Source organism: Delphinus delphis, chromosome 5 (genome assembly GCF_949987515.2).
Source record: "Delphinus delphis chromosome 5, mDelDel1.2, whole genome shotgun sequence".
Taxonomy (NCBI): domain Eukaryota; kingdom Metazoa; phylum Chordata; class Mammalia; order Artiodactyla; family Delphinidae; genus Delphinus; species Delphinus delphis.
The window spans coordinates 22,572,673-22,593,829 of record NC_082687.1 but is presented as its reverse complement, the minus strand read 5'-3'; the positions used below and the strand labels follow the sequence as shown (position 1 = coordinate 22,593,829).

The 21,157-nt window shown below is 39.1% G+C and overlaps 1 protein-coding gene across 4 annotated transcripts in view; it reads left to right on the top strand.

Annotated features, from left to right (window-relative positions):
• Positions 1–21,157, top strand: part of INPP4B (inositol polyphosphate-4-phosphatase type II B) — a 487,644-nt gene that overhangs the window by 438,682 nt on the left and 27,805 nt on the right. For all 4 annotated transcript variants that reach the window (XM_060012086.1, XM_060012084.1, XM_060012085.1 and 1 more), the window contains 2 exons: positions 6,975–7,087; positions 10,839–10,993. In XM_060012086.1, coding sequence (XP_059868069.1) covers positions 6,975–7,087; positions 10,839–10,993 — 268 coding nt within the window. The remainder of the gene's footprint in view (positions 1–6,974; positions 7,088–10,838; positions 10,994–21,157) is intronic.

Sequence of the window (21,157 nt, the reverse complement as noted above, 5' to 3'; positions counted from 1 at the left end):
TCCTCCCCTTCTACTTTACAGAGTCCTGAGCCTCACTCAGCTGGAACAGCATAGGTCACTTACATAACCCTGAAACAATTTCTGAGGTCAAAGTCAAGTTCTGATTGGCTTAGATTTACCTGCTCATCCCTGAACTAGTCCTGATTTCAAAGGGGGTGGAATTATACCACTCGACTTCATCATGGGGGTGTGATTGATCCCTGTAAATGTTGTGCCTGTTCCCCACTGGGAAATAGGTGGAATAGGTGAGGGGAAGGCGGCTGTAATTTCTATTTCATCTTGGAACATTCTCTGACAACATAAAATCATTTGACCGTGAAGTGACGGAGCTGTTGCCTTGGCCTCATTAGCATCATAGTTCAATGAGCCGAGAGTTCACGGTCCCATTCCTGTTCACTGGTCAGCACCCTGCCTTCGAGTCAAGCCAATGTCATATTTAGAGCTGCCGTTGTTAAAGAAATCCCATTTGACAAAACAAGGAAAAAATAGCTACTACAAAGTGACTCTGAACTTGGCTGTTCTCTCCCAGCAAGGAGTGGTGGGAGAACAGTCACTGGCTTTCTGAATGTTTGGGATCATGTGTGTGCATCTGTGTCTGTATGAGAGAATATTTCTTACTTTGGATAAATTCGGACTTTTGCCTGAGAAAGTAGGCTTTCTATCTGAGGCTATGAACTCTTCTTAAGAACCGTGAATGTCTTCCTCTGTTTTTCAGAGGTGACACAGAACTGAATAATGTAGACTCTTCTGCCAAGACTTTTTTTGTTTTTTGTTTTTTTTTTGCGGTACGCGAGCCTCTCATTGTTGTGGCCTCTCCCGTTGCGGAGCACAGGCTCCGGACGCGCAGGCTCAGCGACCATGGCTCACGGGCCCAGCTGCTCCGCGGCATGTGGGATCTTCCCGGACCGGGGCACGAACCCGCGTCCCCTGCATCGGCAGGCGGACTCTCAACCACTGCGCCACCAGGGAAGCCCTCTGCCAAGACTTTTATTCATGGTTTTCCACTGCAGCAGGACAGGGTTATTGTCCTCACTTTGCTGTTGAGAAAATAGGGACAGAGGGTTAAGCAGCTTGCTATGACCACATGTCGAAGCAGGGACGGAGTTGGCATTAGTAATCATTTTCCTGGAATTTTGGCTCAGTGCTTTCTTTACAAAGAATTATGAAAGTTCCAAACGGAGAAAGAGAACAGGTCATAAAATACAAGCACTTTGGAACCCATCACCCAGTCTCAGAAATGTTGTGAGAAACAAATATTTGTAGACATAATGGAAACCCCCTTTGTACGCTTTTTGGTTCCCACCCCTCACCTTCCCTTCTCTGAGAAAATCAGTATCCTGAATTTGGCATTTTGCGTTCTCATACATATTTTTCCTCTGTATGTGTGTATTCATAAAAAATATGGCAAAGGTTTGCACATTTAACTTTATATTATTGCTGTTATCTTGTATGAATCATTTTTTTTTGCTCAACATAGTTTTTAGTATATATCCATGCTCATACATCTAGCATGTTTATTCATTTTACCTATTATATAATATTCCATGTCATAAATATATATACATATGTATGACAGATTACCATCATTTAGATTTTTGCTGCTGTTTAATGTCATAAGCAGTAATGCACTGTATATTCTTATACCTTTTACCTTCTGATTACTTTCATGAACCCCACTGGGAAAAAAGAATACTTTTATGGAGATAAGCATAGAGATTCAATTGCTCTGTCTAAGTTCAGTCCTAGAGTAATGCAGGAGTGAGTACCAGAAGCAAGACTTATTGCCATATTTACATTTGAAGAAACTCATTCTACATCTAAAACAGTTACTGAGCAGAACCTTACGGGGCCTTCCCAGGAGACTCCTCCCCCATATCTTCTGCTTTATCTCCCCTCTGAAGTACCCAGATAACAGTATTGATGCACATTTCCTGAGTTGTTTTACAAATGCTAAAACCACCACCAAATGGAAGAAGTTACCTACTAGATGACCGTGAGCATGTAGCCCCCAGACCTACCAGCACCTAAGGGTTGATAATGTTAACCCCTGTGACACTGCCCTGTTACATCACCATCAGCCAATCAGAGAACTGTGCACGAGCTGATCACATACCATGGGACCCCACTCCCTCACCTTGTCTTTAAAAATACTTTGCTGAAGTCCATCAGGGAGTTTGGGCTTTTTGAGCATTAAGTAACCAGGACTCCTTGCTTGTTACCCTGCAGTAAACACTGCACTTTCCTTCACTACAGCCTGGTGTCAGTAGATTAGCTTTACTGCTCATGGGTGGGCAGACCCAAGTTTGGTTCAGTAACAAAACCAATCCATGTTCTGTGTATACCATGATTTACAGTTGCTATATCAGGATCTATCATTATATCTTGAAATCTCACCTATTTAGTCATTACTAATGCTACTTCTTTCCAGATCCAGACCTGAATTTCTGTGGCCTACAGGACTTTTGTCAGGCTGAAAAAAAGTGGCAGCAGTCTTAGTGATGGACTGAATAAACGAAGCTTTATCATTACAGAAATAGAAACAGTGGCTTGAAAATTTTAAGAACATCAATTGACTTCCTTCTAAAAATCATGCCATGGGGAGAAGGGGTGAAATTTCTATGGGACATCATTTCTGTGGATCTGAAAGCACTATCTTTATGTAGATAAACATGAGCAAAGGATGGCCATTTGTTTGACTTATTTTAGGAACATTGTAGTCTGTTTAAAATGGCTGATTTAAAAATCTCCATGTCAACTATGAAACTAAATTATTTTGAAATATCATTATGCTTTGTTCTGAATCCTCAGAATTCTGAAGAAGCTGGTCCATTGTGTTAATACTGGAATTATTTTTTGGATCAGCAGCCAACTGTGAAGACACTGATACAGATTTGAAGGAAATTACTGGCATAGGACTTGGGAGACTGGATTTTGTGTGTGTGTGTGTGTGGTACACGGGCCTCTCACTGTTGTGGCCTCTCCCGTTGCGGAGCACAGGCTCTGGACGCGCAGGCTCAGCGGCCATGGCTCATGGGCCCAGCCGCTCCGCGGCACGTGGGATCTTCCTGGACCGGGGCACGAACCCGTGTCCCCTGCATCAGCAGGCGGATTCTCAACAGCTGCGCCACCAGAGAAGCCCCTTAAGAGACTGGATTTTTGACTTGACCGTCTGACTATGAACCTTGTGAAAAAGTCACCTAAGCATCTTGGACATGAGGTTGCCCTAGATCAGTGCTTTGCAAGTTTTTTATGTTGACCATATACAGGTGTTTAATCAATTTAGTGGGTTGGGGCCAACATTCAAACGAAAGCAACATGGAATAGAACAAAATATATTCAGGGTGCAGTGAATGCACTAAGGGTAAATATTATTTCATAAAATTTTTGTTACAAAGGGATGAGTGTGCATAACTGCTATGGGACATTGTATAAAGTAAAATTCTTCTTCTGTATTGCTTTTAAAATTATTTGAAAGTCATTTTTACCAGGTGATTTAAAAAACAATCTCGGGGACCTCTCAGATATGGTTATGTCCATAATTAAAATTCACCAGGCGCTCTCATTTTTAGGAGGAAGCCCAGCTATCCCAAAATATCAGAATAGACTCTTAATAATTCTTGCCTCTAGGACTGTGCCCTCCAAGGACATGGTGAACCACAAGCTTCCTGTTTCCATAGTACTGCCTCATATGTCCATGCCTTTGTTGACATTTTTCTCTTGGCCTCAAATACTCTCTGTAGACACAAAGCATTACCTTTACTAGAAACCTTTCCATACTCAACTATTCTTCATTGAATTGGCCACTCCTTTTCTTAGGTCCCTATTATCATTTTTACTGTCTTGCGTCATAGCCCACAGTACACTTGACCGCAGTTAATAATGGTGTAAAAAATCTATCCCACCCTACCAGACCATGGAAATTTGGAGGTCAGGTCTTTGTATCATAAGAACTTGGGTTTTTTTTTTCCTTTTCTTATACATATGTACTCTGTTCTCCCTTGCTCTTAAAATAACTGTATTATTTTAAAACAATATATATTTATTGTGTCTCAAATGACATAAAAAGGCAGTTGAGGAAGGGATAGATTGGGAGTTTTGGATTGACATGTACACACTGTTATATTTAAAATAGATAACCAACGAGGACCTACTGTATAGCACAGGGAACTCTGCTCAGTATTTTGTAATACCTAAATGGGGAACGAATTTGAAAAAGAAGAGATACACATATATGTATAACTGCATTACTTTGCTGTATACCTGAAACCAACATGACATTGTTGATCAACTATACTCCAATAGTAAATAAAAAATTATTTAAAAGGCAGTTGAAAAATCACCCTCAATCCCATAACCCGAAGAGGAGCACTGTTAGTATCTAAACCGATGTCTTGCTCTGCCTGCATTCACATAGAGAGAGAGGTAAGCATGCACACAAGTGCAGGCACACACACGCAATGTTACACCAATAAATTCCTTTATTAATATGACCAGTTTTTCCTTTCAACAATGTCAAGGACACTTTCTCTGTCAACGATATACCTGTACACAATTTTAAATAGCTGCTTGTTATTCTAAGTCATGGATTGTTTTTGGTTTTGTTTTGGTTGCCATTTATCAACGTTAAGGGCAGTGATGGCAGATCTGACTTATTCCTTGTGTGCTAAAAGTATCAGTTAGAAGGCACCATTATTGTCCGTCCTTTCTTCAATTAGCTGTAGAGTCCTGAGCTGGCTTTGCAGCTCTCTTCAAGGCATTCTACATTATGCCTCCTTCCCTTTATCCTTGGGCTGTGTCCTGTTAAAATCTCTGTGTATCAGAGTCTCCTACCTAGCGAGGCAATGTCTTTAGGGAAAGCTTCTCTTTCTTAAGAGAATCATTGGGACTTCCCTGGTAGTCAAGTGCTTAAGGCTTCACGCTTCCAATGGAGGGGGCACGGGTTCGATCCCTGGTCGGGGGACTAAGATCCTACATGGTGCGCAGTGTGGCCAAAAAATTAAAAAAAAAAAAATCGTCTCTAGTTACACGGTAAAAATTTGACATTTAACAGTTTCCCCATTTAGGAACTAATAAAGTAGAATCATGCATATATTTATATGAATATTTTGAATCTCATCTCCCTAAAACAAGGTATGAATCTGGATTGTACCTGACCTTCCTCTATTCTGTGGACAGGAAATTCAAGATGATATATAATTGTTTTCAATGCTCAGTTCCATTTTACCAACCACTTCCATTCTTTGGTAGATATAGATTGCTAGTACAGTTCATTAGGATATTTCCTCTACTCTCTGGAGCTAAAGTTAAGAGCTACTCAGATATATTATTCTAATAAAATGAAACATCTGGTACAGTTTTGGAAAGTGCTAAGCTTCATTATGATGAAAGCTTATTTGTGTCATTTTTGTGTGTGTGTGTGATCTGACTCAGGAACAGATCATCTGTTTCTTCAGTGTAACTGGATAGCCTACGTATAGTCCATGTTGTTCTTATGTATTTTCTCCTGTTTTTAGCCTCAATTAAAGCTCTCGGGAGTTCTTCATCCGTCAGTTTGTGGCTTACACAGTAGAGTGTATTTTCATACCGTACGGTACTAACCCAACCACTCTCTTAGACTTTTTGTTTCCATCTCTATATTCTAATCTTGAATCCTATCTTACTGAGTCTCAGGAATACTGGTGTCATAGTGTGCATTGCCTTAGGTTTTTGTTTTTTTTGGGTTTTTTTTGCGGTACGCGGGCCTCTCACTGTTGCGGCCTCTTCCGTTGCGGAGCACAGGCTCCGGACGTGCAGGCTCAGCGGCCATGGCTCATGGGCCCAGCTGCTCCGCGGCATGTGGAATCCTCCCGGACCGGGACACGAACCTGCGTCCCCTGCATCGGCAGGCGGACTCCCAACCACTGCGCCACCAGGGAAGCCCTGCCTTAGGTTTTAATATAAACCATATGCCATCGATTACCCATGCTCTAGTTATGAGTGTGTAGAGATCTGAGCAATCAGTCACTTCTTGCTCCCTTCCCAATTATCTCATATAATTAACTATCGCCTCTTGCGTTGTTCCTCTTTCCATCCATACCTGTGCTCCTTAATAGCACCTGTTCTCAAACAGGATAGACTTTGCCCCCAAGGAACATTTGGCAATATCTGGAGATTTTTTTTTTTTTTTTTTGCGGTACACGGGCCTCTCACTGTTGTGGCCTCTCCCGTTGTGGAGCACAGGGTCCGGCCACACAGGCTCAGCAGCCATGGCTCACAGGCCCAGCCGCTCCGCGGCATGTGGGATCTTCCTGGACCGGGGCACGAACCCGTGTCCCCTGCATCGGCAGGCGGACTCTCAACCACTGCACCACCAGGGAAGCCCTGGAGATATTTTTGATTGTCACAATGGGAAGGATACTACTGGCTCCTGAAAGGTAGAGGTCAGGGATGCTGCTTAACATCCCACAATGCAGAATATAGGCCCACTCCCTACAACCAAGTGTTAGCCAGTCCAGAATGTCAATATTGCCTAGTTTGAGGAATCTTTCTGTGTAGAAACTGACTTCATGGGTTTTGGTTGAACTTTCCAATTCCACCTCTGAGATGTTCAGTTTGATATAGTCTCATGATTCAGACTAGCTGCTCAGTAAGCCAAAAATGGAAGGTTGTATCTCATGTTTCATCCATATCCTCTACTTTGGTTGAAGTGAGGCAGCCTTTGTTATTAAAAACAGTTCCCTCCTTGGTGAGTGTTATATCACCCATTGACATTACCCCAGTTACACATAATAGGGAATGAGGGAAACTGAGGCATATTTCTAAGTAAAGAATAAAACCGGAAGGATTAATAAGTATGATTATCCTCAGATACTCTCTACTCCAAATGGCATTTGTTGTTATGGAAATTACATTTGCAAATATATTAAGGAAAACTCCATGGGCAGCTTAATACTAATACGGTTTCCTTTTTCTTCCCCTCCTTTTTTGTTTTTCAGACATTTCACATTTTCAAGAACAAAATGATTTAAAAGGATTACTAGAAAATCTCCAGCAAAATATTCAAGCCAAAAAGAGAAAGAATGTAGAAATCATGTGGCTGGCTGCAACGGTAGGCACTCTCCTGTCAAATGGTATTCCCTGTCACCGTGATATCAGCAAGTGTTATCGGGTATCTGCTATGTAGGGTCCAGCCTCTGCACTTTGGGCTACCAGATGTCATTCTCCATTATCCAGGAGATTAGGCATGAAGTCTATCAATACACAAAAACACAAGATAGAAGAAGATGTATTCAATGAGAAAAAATCTTACTCATTGGCTTTTCTTATAAATTTGGGATGTGTTTGAGGTTAAAATCAAGTGTCTGTGATTTTCTTGTTACTGCATGTTGCAATGTCAATAGCCCATGTCAGTCAGGGTTTTGAAGTGCTGCTCTAGAGACATATGGTTTCAACAGAAAGTGGTTATCAGATCTCTGACTCACAGCCTCAGTAAGGCTCCTGGACATATTGTTTTGTTAATGAGCTTGTAAATGCGTTTGTCAATTTAGATACCGGCATGGAATTTATTACTGATGTATTGCTCTTAGGGTAATGAGCTATATTTTGTATGCTTCTTTCTCATTTAATGGCAACCTCAGGGTAGAAGATCTGCCTGCTTCCCCACCCCCCAAGATTTCTACAAGGTTGAGGGAGAAAATCATGCCTATAATTTTTAAGCTCTTATCTGGCAACCGCTCAGGTATAGCTCATATGAGTTTTGTTAAACATTCAGACCCAGAGATCCTTTCACTAGGAAGGGATCTTTTCATCAGGAAAGGCACACATTGGAGATCTTTTTGATGAACGCCGTGTTTGAACTTACTGCACAGGATTGCTCGTGTAATTTGGAGTTGAGTGTAATAGATCTTCTCACATGTGCTATTCATTCTCCATCAATAGCATTTGAGACAAAGCCTTTCCCCCTACTGCCAGCGCTTCAATTATAATCTAATATTACTTACTCTCTTCTGGGAAAAAGGAATGGATAATTTACCATGAGTCTACATAAAATAATTTACCAAAAGCAAGGCAGAGGAAAGCTGCTCTAGTTTCCCTTCATGCCCTCTTGGAGCCCCAGGGAAGAACATCAAAGGTAACAATATGAAACGTTGCTTTCAGGCAGCTCATTTACACTGGTCCCTTTTAGCATCATACTACATTACATGAAGGTTGTTTTTAATAGTTCTTTCTCCCGTGTCTGCTCTATATACCTTCAAAGACTACTGTGGTTGCTAATTCTCACGAAAATTTCACAAAGACAGGTCGTAAGTTATTTTTGCTATATTACTAATGACATGATAGCACAAAAGTACTTTGATCATTGCCCAAGGCCATCTGACAACTTAGAAACATATACATATGTCATTATGCACATATCGTGCAGTCATGTAAATTGACAAATGAAGGATGCACAGGTAGAACCACAAATGAATATTTTCTCTAGTACATGTAGTTTTCTCATTTGAATATATTAAAAAAATTCCCATAAATCCTACGTTTCTGAAATTTTTTTTGAAATGTATATACCAACCAAATACGGCTTACTCACAACTTACCATTGAATTCATGAATGGGTGATTACTTGCCTTGATAAATATACAGCACCCATAGTGTGCAAATTTGGCGTTCTGTAGGAATATTGACTTTATTATTAATAACATGTCTATAGGGTGATACATGAGTTTCAATATCCTCTTTGTAAACTAGGGACCTTGGTATTACTCTGAAAGAAATATAGAAATTCCCTTTTACATTTTCCAAAAAGTTTTTATTTCTGTCTCTGTTTTATTATCCTCTCTTCTTTAAAACGATTAATGAAATACTGCTTTTGTTAATGTTTTACATTCTAATTGAAAAATGTAAAGCTATTTGGTTTTATGTTGAATGAATTTTAAAAAATGAAAATTTAAAAAGACCAAATACCAAATTAAGCTAATGTTAAATTAAGCTCATATAGTTCAAATAGTTGTGAAATACAGAAACCAAGACCCAACCTGTCTGCTTTGACGGAATTGCCCCAGCTTCTTTTTTTTTTAATAAATTTATTTATTTTGTTATTTTATTTTATTTTTGGCTGTGTTGGGTCTTCATTGCTGCGCGTGGGCTTTTCTCTGGTTGCGGCGAGTGGGGGCTACTCTCTGTTGCAGTGCGCGGGCTTCTCATCATGGTGGCTTCTCTTGTTGCAGAGCACAGGCTCTAGGTGCATAGGCTTCAGTAGTTGTGGCACGTGGGCTCAGTAGTTGTGGCTCAGGGCTCAGTAGTTGTGGCTCATGGACTCTAGAGCACAGGCTCAGTAGTTGTGGCACACAGGCTTAGTTGCTCCACGGCATGTGGGATCTTCCCAGACCAGGGATTGAACCTGTGTCCCCTGCATTGGCAGGCGGATTCCTGACCACGGCGCCATCAGGGAAGGCCGCCCCAGATTCCTCTTGATTTTAAATTTGTAACATGAAATATCCTTCGTAGGATAGTTGCATACAATTGTGACAATGCATTTTAAAGAATATTCATTCTTTTTAAAACTCACCTCTCATAAGTGACCATTGAGGTTTGTATTTTGTTACTATAAATATAGTCAAGCCTTTGTTATTTTATATTAAAATTTTTGAAATACTATTTATTTAAATGCGTTAGTGTTTTCTACAAGAAACAGAAAAGATTACATGTTGAAATCATGCTGTCACGTTTCTCTAGTCACTTACATTGGAGATAGTGAGAAAGTACCTAAGGGCTAATAAGGACTTGTAACTCCTAAGCTAAGTATCAGAATCACAATTAAATCATGATAAAAACCCTTGATAAACTGTATTATTATATCCTCTCTTCAAAGGCAGATAGTAAAGCAGGCCTGTATCTCATCAGAGTAGATGTATCTTAAGTGCATGTTGACGAACATTGTTGATGCCTTACCATGGACTAGGGAAGAGAATAGAATGGAGTGATTCACCTGTTAACCGTAAAGCAATGAGACCATAAATTATTGCTACTTACAGATTCTTCTCCTGGCTTACATCAGAATAACAACAAGAAAGAATTATAGAGAGAGACAGAACAGGACAGAAGTTAAAGACTTGGTCCTTGTTAGGTAGACTTATACCAGCATCCTGGCTCTGCTCTGCTGTGCATAAGGCACCTTACCTATCTACACCTCAATTTCCTCATCTGTAAAATGAGATTACTATACCTTCCTCCAGGGTTCATGTGCAGTTAAATTAAAAGAGCAAAATCTATATGAAATTTATTAGCATTGTACCTGGTGCACAGTAGATATGCAATTACAGTGGCCATTTTTGGTGTCCTTATTCTTATTAGTTGCATTGATGAGTGGTTTCCTTATCGGTTTCACTTGGCACCATGTGGATGTTTGAAATCTCGTAACATCCAGCAGAGATTAGTAAAGGTTATTTTAAATATATAGTAAGAAGGTATTAGCTATGTAAGATTCAAATCAAGGGGCTGATCCAGGAAATACAGATTATTTTTTTCCCCTTCACTATTAAGATATTGCTTCTGAGCTGTGATTATCATTATCCCCTGCAGCTTAGATGCCCTCTCAGAGAGCCTTGCTGCCTCTGCTGGATATTTACCATCTTATATGCCTTCAACAGCCCCACACCTCATGTACAAAGAGCTAAATAAATTAAATCTATTCCACTAGCTTTTGAAATGAAAAGGTAATATGTTTCCATTCTATAGGCAGATTGAACCAGTTAATTTTCATAAATTAACATAAATTTGGTGGGTTTAGACTAGAAGTGTCTAGAGGACTCTGACACTTTAATCTGCGAGTAAACAATAAACTGTGTATATGTCTGTTACAGATTTGTCGCAAACTAAATGGCATCCGTTTCACCTGCTGTAAAAGTGCCAAAGACAGGACGTCGATGTCAGTGACACTTGAACAATGCTCAATCTTGAGGGATGAACACCAGTTACACAAGGACTTCTTTATCCGAGCACTGGATTGTATGAGAAGGTACCCCATATGTCTTCAACTTTTTTTCTTTCTTAAAAAATATTTTATTGAAGTATAGTTGATTTACAATATTTGTTAATTTCTGCTGTACAGCAAAGTGATTTAGTTATACATATATATTCTTTTTTATATTCCTTTTCATTATCGTTTATCATGAGATACTGCATATAGTTCCCTGTGCTATATAATAGGACCTCATTGTTTCTTTTAGGTCATTTTAAGGTTTGGGTTTTTTTTTTCCAAATATGTATTTTACTGGAGGACTAAACATTTAGTTACTTCACTGCATTTCCATGGCTTAGAGCTGATGACATGAGAGATAACATAATTTTAAGTGAATACTCATTTTAGGCAATAAAAAAAATGTGGCCAGATTTTGGTCATCTGAATGGAAGATATATTTCATGAATACATTTAGACCTAAGTTGAAGGGCTCCGGTCCTTTCACATATAACACTTGAAGAGCACAGTCCCTTTTCATACAAGTCGTTATGTGTATGCACCAAATAAAACTAAGTCGTTATGCAAACAAAACAGCTATCCAAAAAATGGCAACTAACAGGTGATCTTCCCATAGCTTGCAGGGTCTTCCTATCTTTAACCTCCTTCCTAAAATTATTTTCACATCACTCATAATAAAGATGGGATTACACGGATCCTTTAAGATTGAGAATTAATATGGTTACTCTGCTGACATTTAAAGTATTCTGCCTGAAGTCATGTTTCTTGATTCATTTCCACAGTAATTAAATCTAAAGTCTAAGCCATAATGGGAAAGAAAAAGTGCCTCATTCACAACATCTGTCAGCAAGGACATACGTTAATTAAAAACTTTAGCAAACTTGTCTCTTTGCCACAAAGACCGACTCAGGAGCACAACAGGAAACATGGGACAGGCTCCCTGATCCCAGAAAGGAATGTCATGTGATGCTCTGAGAGGGCTGCTTCTTATCTGGCATGTCATTAGCTCCACTTTTCTTTTAACTGCTACACTCTTTCCATGGAGAGAGTGATGCTTGCCTGCGCTCCTTCTATGCTGTATGTTTTCCCGGCTAATGAGAGGGTTCTGAAGTCCTCTCTTTTACCCCATTTCATGTCTCTTGGCATTTTCGTTGCTCAGTGGAGTTCTACCATAATTTTTGGATAAATGTATGAGGATATCTTCAAGGCCTGACATGAGCATCTCAGCCATACGAAACATGTTTGGTTGTCATAAAAGACTTTTTTCAATAATAATCTCTCAACACTCACAGGGGAAGGTTCAGAATCTGAGTATAAAATCTTCTAATGTGCATTTAAAAAGTACAAATGTCACCATGGATGGAACAAAGATGCCAGGTGAGGAGGGTAGAGCACATGATGTTACAGGCCAGAAACCCTAGAGGGCTAAAATGATTCAACCAGCATAAATTATCTGGAAGGTGAAACTGTTACTTGTTTATTTAAGGTAGGGGTAAGAGAGGACCCTTACATTAGAAAGGTAATTTTTTCCAATCCGTAAATAAAGGGCCTATCTGTCATATATATGTTGAACTATAAAACTACCTATTTTGGAATAGCATAAAGGTTGTATGGACCTGACATTATATATACAACACATTTGCTAATGACATAACATTTATGAGGATTTAGTTTAGGATTGTGAAATAAAAGTAAGGCACTAGAAATTTAATCCAAAAATACTAAAGATCTTAACGTCCATATGCCCACTACTCTAGTGAAATTCAAATCTGCCAGATTTATCCTTTGGTTTTGTGTCTATGTGAGGGCTGCACGAGAGTGTGAGGGCTTGTCCGTGTGTGTGTGTATGCGTGTGTGTGTGTGTTCGTGCGTGCATGTGTTTAAGGGAAATAGACGTGTTATTGTCTTGAATAACTGATGTCCTTTCCCTCTTTGGGTACTGTCTTACATCACAAGCCCATAGGTTTGTAAGCTCTGGCCACAGGGCAGAGCAGATGAGAGAATGCGGCTTCAGAGCCAGCTGACCTGAGTTTGAATCCAGGCCCCTGCCACTTAGCAGCCAAGAGGAAGTTAATCTCATCCTGCCTCTTAGTGCCTGAGGCAAGTTAGTCAACCTGTTGGTGCCTCAGTCTTCCCTTGTGTAGAACTAGACATGCTAATAATAGTAGCCCTTCTTAGGAGTGTCTCCAGGATTAAACGAATTGATATGTGTAAAGTGATTAGATCAACGTTTGAGACACAGGGATCACTCTACGATATTTGTTAAGAAAATAAATATCAAAGGTCATGATCTTCCTGAGACAATCAAATCTAGGCAATTATGAGCCTCGTATTTCTTCTGAATATATTATGACATACGGTTTGATTCCAATACCATATATGAGAATCTTGTAAATAAGCTTTCAAATGCAATGTTTTATCTATTTAAGAAAATAAGCTCTTTAAATACCACTTTGAAACTGTGCGTGTGTTTACAAATGCTGTGCTAATTATGGATGGATTGCATTCATTAAAGTAAGCCTGGATAGGTTTCTTATAAGTATTTTTTATGTTAATGTGTATTATTGTATGCCCTTACAAATAATCATCGAATTTGAGGTCAAGGAGTCACCTTAAAAATTTAGTCAAACCTGCTTCACCTTATGAATAATGAAACTGAGTTCTGCAGAGTGTTTCAGCAAAGACTACTCAGAAAATACTAGAGCCAGCACTAAAACACAGATGCCTTAGTTACATTTTTTATCCTGTGCTATACAGTAGGACCTTGTTGTTTTCCTTAGTTGTTCTTTTCTTTTTTTATAAATTTTATTTATTTTTTATACAACAGTTTCTTATTAGTTATCTGTTTTATACATATTAGTGTATATATGTCAATCCCATAATTATTTGGTTATGTATTTGACTACTTCACATCTGTTAGTTGAAACATTATGTAAGTCATATGAGTCATAAGAACCATGTACTTTTCGAAATTGGAGACTGTGTGCAAGACCAGAGTGGTCTGCCCAAATCCTGAGACCTTGAAGAACAAACTCTAGTTCTAAAATGTTAACTCTTTAATTTCTACCTTATCTATCATGTTCACTATTGTATCTGGGCATTTGAGCACAGTGTCTGGTCCAGATTGAAATAAATATAAATAGCGGTTGAATAAACAAAGAACAGTCCAAATAGGAATTCATTCTGCTGCCTTCTGTTTTTCAGAACCGTGTAGCAACTTTTTCATCCGTTTTTAAAATTGTATTTTCAGTTATGTTCTGAGATAGTAGTTCAGTTCTTACTTTTATGTCTAAGCCTTGTTTCCTAGGGTTGCACTTGGGTCTCCGTAGTTCAGTGGTCAGTCAGTGATTAGCCAGAAGTTGTGCTCAAACAGTTCAATCCAGTAAGGCTTTCAGCCTCTGCTGATATATCTGTGTATGGACTGGGAAACATGTTCAAATTCAGGAGTTTTCGTATCCATCCTGCCTTTTCTTTCCACCAGGCCCTATTAGGTCCTACTGGTCAACCCAGGATGTGTGGAAATTGATCAAAGCCCTCCATGGTTCTCTCATGTCCAGGATCTCATTGCCCATTACATTCATGGCTAGTCCACTGGTCTGGGGAGTAGCCCAAGTGGGAGTGCAGGCTCAGGTCAGCTGTGAGGTTGGCAGTCAGCATTTGTTTGCCTCCAAGGAAGCTAATGCTTCAGACTGCCTGGGAGTAGGCTTTTCTACTCTTCACTTCCAATGCACTCAGACCCTGGGGCAGCAAAGTTGCCGGTTTCCATGGCAGCCTCTCCCTGGTAGAGGTTTAGCTGAGAGGGGCGGGGTGGGAGCTGCCCCAGGTAGAAAGACCACAGACTCGCCCTCTTCTTACTTGCCAGTCAGCAGTTTTCCAAGAAGAAACTTTTCCACTTGTTGCTTGTCTTTGGCTTATTATTAGGTCCTGAAATGGTTGGTTTTGACAATATTTTTCAGTGTCATGGTTTTGGGAGGAGGAAGAGGATTTGCAGAGCTCTTTGCTCTGCCGTCTGATGGACAGTCCCAGCCTCCAGACAGTGGCTGCTTCTGGAACATTACAAAACTACGTATATTTGGACCCTGTGCAGTTTATCATTCAGGTGGATCCAGGGATCCAGAATTTTTAAGAACTTTACAAAAGTTCCAGGACACACACTGGATTAAAGAAAAAAAAAAGCTAGTGTTTTAAAGGAGTTTGATTTTTACGTTTTTAAATGTATTAAAGTTTTTTATTTTATTTGACATCAATTGCAGTTTATTTTATGTTTGAATTATTCTAACCACCTTTCAGGCTATTTACTCTGGATAGTTTTAAAAGCTCACCGGGGTTATAATATCAATGCTGTTTTTGTAGTTTTAGTTTTTTCCTTATCTATATTAAATTTTTCTACTGTATAGTGCTTCTATCTGTTAAATTTTCAAATTATTTATGGATGAGAGAAACGTTATAGATACAAAGAAATAAAGCTTCATCTACCTGCTTGTTCAGAAGTCCCCTCACCAGAGTAAGGTTCATGAGAGTGGGGACTTTTGTTATCTTGTTCACTGCTATATTTTAATTATCCGTACCTAGAATAATGCCTAGTTAGAGTAGGTTCTCAATAAATATTCAGTGAATGAGTGAATGAATAACATAGGTTTCTAAAATGTTCAAGTCCTATAGGGAAGTTTTGTGCATACATGGGCATTTGGAAATAAGCAAATGAAATTATTGCTCAGCTGTGACATATTTATAAGCAAAAGTTCCAGAAGATGAAAGTGAAAGTTTTGGAGAGGTTTCAACTCAAATTCAAAAACAAACAGGCCACAAACAATCCACCTTAATGCACAGTCTGAATCTGTCAATGAAAACTTTAGAGACAGACGTGAAATAAAAAGGTGTTCATTTAGGGCTGCAGCCCGGGAGACACAGATTCCACAGGCGTCTGAATTGTGTTCTCCCAGACTACAAAATGGGGGAGACTTATAAAGGCAAAAGCCCACAAGGTTACAGTTAGTTACATGAGTTGTTTATCAAGAATTATAATTGGAGCTGGCAAGAGGCAGGGTGCTTGTTAAGCGAGGATTGGTTGGGATCCCAAATGGTTGCATAGTTACAATGGAAGACCTTGAGACCATAGGTTGCAGCTGGCAGGTATTGTTCTGAACACGGCTTGGGGTGTCCTTGGGTCTGGTACAGCTCAAAGGAAGTTCAGGTCCCCAGTGGTGCAGAGACTTGTCGGAGACCAGGTCCTCAGTGGCCGCCCCACTGCATTTTTGTATGCCGGAACCATGATTACTCTATCATAATTTCAACTTGTCATTATACCCTCTGTACAGTTTTTTAAAATTTCAGACTCTCTCTTTTCTTACATATCCAGTATTACTTATAGCTTCACACTTCCGACACGTGCTGCTACTTACAGTCTGTTTGACTGAAATGGCACAAGATCCTCTTCAGATGAGGAAGTTGGCAAGGAGTGGGTAGGTCTGACTCCGTAAGGAACTCTTAGCGGTTGTCTATGTTATAAGACCAAAACAATGATTCTCACAGGAGTCCCACCACAGACTAGATTCTGGGATAGAGCCGGGGTTGAGGACTGCTTGACTAAAGTCTGCCTCATTTAAACCAGCCACCATTCAGGAATTGATTTTAATGGCTTTGTGGTATGACTATAAGCCTGGTATAACTATCCTTTCTTTGAGTTTTGAAGTGTATGTGTATCGCCAAATTCTCCCTTGATCATCTGTGGCAGGAATTTATGAAATGGTGGCTGAATAATCGGCAGATTTTTATTTTTAAAAAGAAAGGGAGAATGCGTCCCCGCTCTCAGTATCAGCACTCAGTTGTTTTTATATGGAATCACCATTGAATGCTAAGAGCCATCTTGTCACAATGCGTTTGCAAAAAGCATATGTAGTAGGGACTTTCAAACTTATATTTGATTAATAGGTGATTGGGATTGGATTGGAAAATAATAAAATTTGACTGGATTATAAAATGTCATGTTTTATCAAAAAATAATTGTGTCAGGAAATTTAATTGCCACTAAAAAGTAAATGAAAATGCCAGTGCACTGTTATTTTCCCTTAAGAGGAACTCTAGGATTTTGTGTATATACAGTGTAGCAGTGTGACCCATATTGCTTAGTTGTCTGTCTGTAACTTTTATTTTCCTTATGTTACATTATTCTTCCATCTGTCATTCTGTAATGGCTCCTTAAAGTTAAGATAGTTGGTATGCCATTAGCAAGACTAATCAGGGTATGCTTTGGCATACAACCTATTTACTACCCTTAAGATACAGGGCTGTAATCATTCTATTTTAGTAAATATTTAATTCACAAGAGAGGGATTAAAAGGCCCATCAGCCTTATTTTTATTATCCTGCTGAATGTCGTATTCTCAACATGAAGTTTATGTGTCGGGGAGTGTAACTTATGAAATGTTCTGCTTTATAAATAAGTGACCTTAATCAACTGATGTCAGTATAGGTTTTATTTCTCATGACTCCCTTTGTGGGATTTGTTTTTGAGTCACAAAGGTCATTTATGTCTTCCTTCTTTCCTTAGTCTTGTTTCCACTTTGGCTTTTTTTTTTTTTTTTTTTTTTTTTACTTTTGATTGTATTAGTTGGAGAAGAGCTCCCATTATTTCATATTATCCCCTATTTCAAATATTGAAGTGAATAAGAAGCATTGCAGACATAGGTAATTGAAGCTTTCAGTTGTCTCTTGACTGTTGGAAAGGGATGTGTTTATGTAGAACAGCCCGAGCCGGAGCAGTTTCTCCATTATCACTTAGTCTTATCTCTTCCCTTGAGAGTTTCAGTGGTGTGTTTGCTGCATTATTTCAGTCCGTATCTGTGACAAGTAACAGTAATAAGCCCAGATGAAGTCACTGTCTTCTTAGGCATGCTAATAATTACGTGAAAACTTACCCCACTTAGGATGTTGTTGCTTCAGCTGCTGGTAAGATGAAAGATGCTGCAGAGAGTACACTTCTATAGAAATCATGTTAGAGCAAATATCTCTTAACAAGATACCCACAGATGAACCACCACAAAAGAACTGCTCTTACTAGAGAAATCAAAGAATGACCTACAAAAAAACTTTCAACTTCCTGAACAAAATATTTGTGTTAATTTTAGGCTATCTTCTTCATACATTTATGGGTGTCAGATTACTTTCCTACTAAAAAGTAGTAGTTTTGAGGTCTGTTTCTTTTCTCTAATTTGTTTGGTATTTAATTTTGTTTTCAAGTACTAGTGACTTGAGACCCTGTAAGTATGGAGCTTATCATTCAGAGCCGTTACAAGCTTTAGACGCACCTTTCCAAATGAGTCACTTCTCTCAGTTCCTCAAATTATTAACTGAGGACCTAGACATATAAGTGTATGGAATATGTGCTTTTCATTTAATTTAATGAAATAACATGTAAATGAATCTAATTTAAATAGATTTAACTTCTGCCACAAACACGGGTTTTTAAAGTCAAGAAGACCTGGGATTAAATCCTTATTCCAGCAATTATTTTCTGTGCCGCTTTTAAGTTAATGAATCTCCAGGCCTCAGTTTCCTCATCTGTAAACCAGGAGTAACTATCTCTCTCTCTCTCCTGTAGGTGTTGTGTTAAATGACGTCACCTATTTGAATTCTCTATGCCCGGCAGATATTAGGGGTTATGCTTAATACGTGTTACCCTGTTCTCCATGCTTTCTCCATTTTTACCTACCCTACTTAACCTTTCCTGTCCCGTGTTTGTCTAAAAGTGCCTCCTCTGAGACTCCTGAAATTGAGGAATTTTCCTGGTGTTCAAGATCTTAGAAGAAAAATCCCAGGATTAATACTTGTTTTCTAAGAGGCTTAAACTCTTTCAGTGACTTTGGGCTAGAAGGTCTGTAAGCTTTGCTAGAGCTCAACTAATAACTTCAGGGGAATCTAGGATCAGCTGAGCCTGGAATAGGAGGTTAGCGCTCATCTGTGGTCCCCAGAGAGCAGTGCCTCAGCACTCAGCCAGTGGAACTTGGGAATGTCCAATTCTTGAATGCCCACAGACTTTACTGAATATCCAGTAAATAATGAGCCAGGACCCCACCTCAGGAAATGACCTGGGCAAATGTAATCATTAGCAAAAACATGTCACCATCATATTCGTAGGCAAATGTAAACATTTATTGAGTATCTACTATGGCAGTGTACCAGACTAAGCAAAGGGAGACATAAACTTGTCATAATAATAGCAACTAAGAGTCAATGAGTTCTTGCTATGCACTAAGAACTACATGAAACATCCTATGTGAGGAACCTTCATTAATCCCCACAATGAGAATATGAGATAGATGAGGTCACATGCCTAAAACTATTATTATTAGAGTGGATCAGAGGAGAAAAGGAATCATTGTGGGTTGGGTGGTCCTGAGGGAGGTAGGATTTGAACTGTGTCTTGAGGATGAGTACAATTTAGGAAAGTAGCAAGGAAGAGTTAGGAGGTCTTGACTAGGGATATCTAAGTGGTTAAGGCTAAGAATATTATTTATTAATTCATCATATGCGTTGGGTGTTTTCGTTTCCATAACTGGTCTCGTAGTGTGTGTCACCTTCAACGACTCATATTCTTGAGCTGATATCATGTTTTTGAGATCTATGTTCATATACAAGGTCTAGTTCTCCCCTTTTAATAGCTGTATAGTATTCCTTTGTATGAATAGAACACAATTTACCTATTCCCCTATTGAATTTTAGGTTGTTTCTGATGTTTTGGTACTATAAGCAACAGTGTAATAGACATAGTCACATGTATAACTATGAACACAGTATGAAGGTACATAAACGTATAAGTGGAATGGGTGGTATTTATATTTTCAATTTTACTAGATGCTACCAGATTGCCCTTCAAAATAGCTATACTAATTTATATCCCACAAGCCACGCACACATGCTCCCATGTTTCCACAAGCCCCAATATTTGTACGATAAGAATTTTTACCAATCCAGCGGGTAAAAAGTGCTATTTTGGCTTAATTTGTATTTTCCCAATAATAAGTGATATTGAACATCTTTCTAAACATCTTGGCCATCTTGGTTTTCACTTTTGGTAGCTCATCTTTATTGCTTCATATACTGAGGGTTTGCATATAACTGTGACTTTTAAAAATGTGACTTTATAAGGCACTGGTTTATGGTGTTTAAGTTTCAGAAAAGAGGGTTTCAGGAGTGGTAGCTTTTAAAAAATATTTTTATTTGTTTTGTTTATTTTCTTTAAAAATGAAAGCGCAGTGAAATAGGACAGAAGGGTCTCTTGGATTTGGAAAGAAAAATGCACAGTGTTTTGACAGGAGCCTGTGATGTGATCTGAGACTTTTTTGAACTCCACTTTAGACAAGGGAAGGAAATTTCCAGCTGAGACACAACAAAAACCTAACAGGTGATTAGGGAGACGATTGATGCCTTTGCACTTGGAAAATGAGGTACAGCAGGAACCAGTCCTAGAAAGGGCTTGTTCACATTACAGAAGCCAGAGATGCAGGCAGCCCGGGCCTGAATGATGTGTGCAGAGCAGTTATGCCGAAACCCAGCAAGTTTATTTATGCTCCCAGAAGGTTGAGACACAAAACTCAAGGCTTAAGCTAGTGGTGTAGCCTCATATCATTGAACTTGAAAGCCATGTTCAAGGAAAGAAACAACTTGGAATTAAACATGTGGATATGGAACAAATATCGTAGTTCTATCTCAGATTCTGTTTGCTTTTAAAGTTTACAAGTTTGTTAGGGCATTCTGTTCCCATACAATAGTGCTTCCCAAATCTTAGTCATTCATTTAACCACCCAAAGGTTTTTTTCCACAAGTGTCGCATGAACAATCATTTATTTTAGCCTTGACCTGGGCAGGGATGTTCATGAATTCATACAGTTGTTACGTTTTTGTTTGTCCTAATGCACGTGAGAATAAATCCCAAGCTATTAAAAATCAATGCATTGTCAGTGTACCGCGTAAAAATTCCTGTCTTCATCAAAGAGCTTACTGTACTCAGGTAAACACTGTCATTAAAAGGGTTTCAATCCTCCTTCTAACCTGAATTTTGGTTGTAGTGCTCCAGTCTCTAGCCCAGGGTAACAAACTGAAAGTCTTCACAGGCTACTGTCTAATGAAAACTGGACTGAGAGACAATAGAGTTTATGAAAAAGCAGCCAAAATACTGTAAACTTTTCTCCTGATCAGAAGATC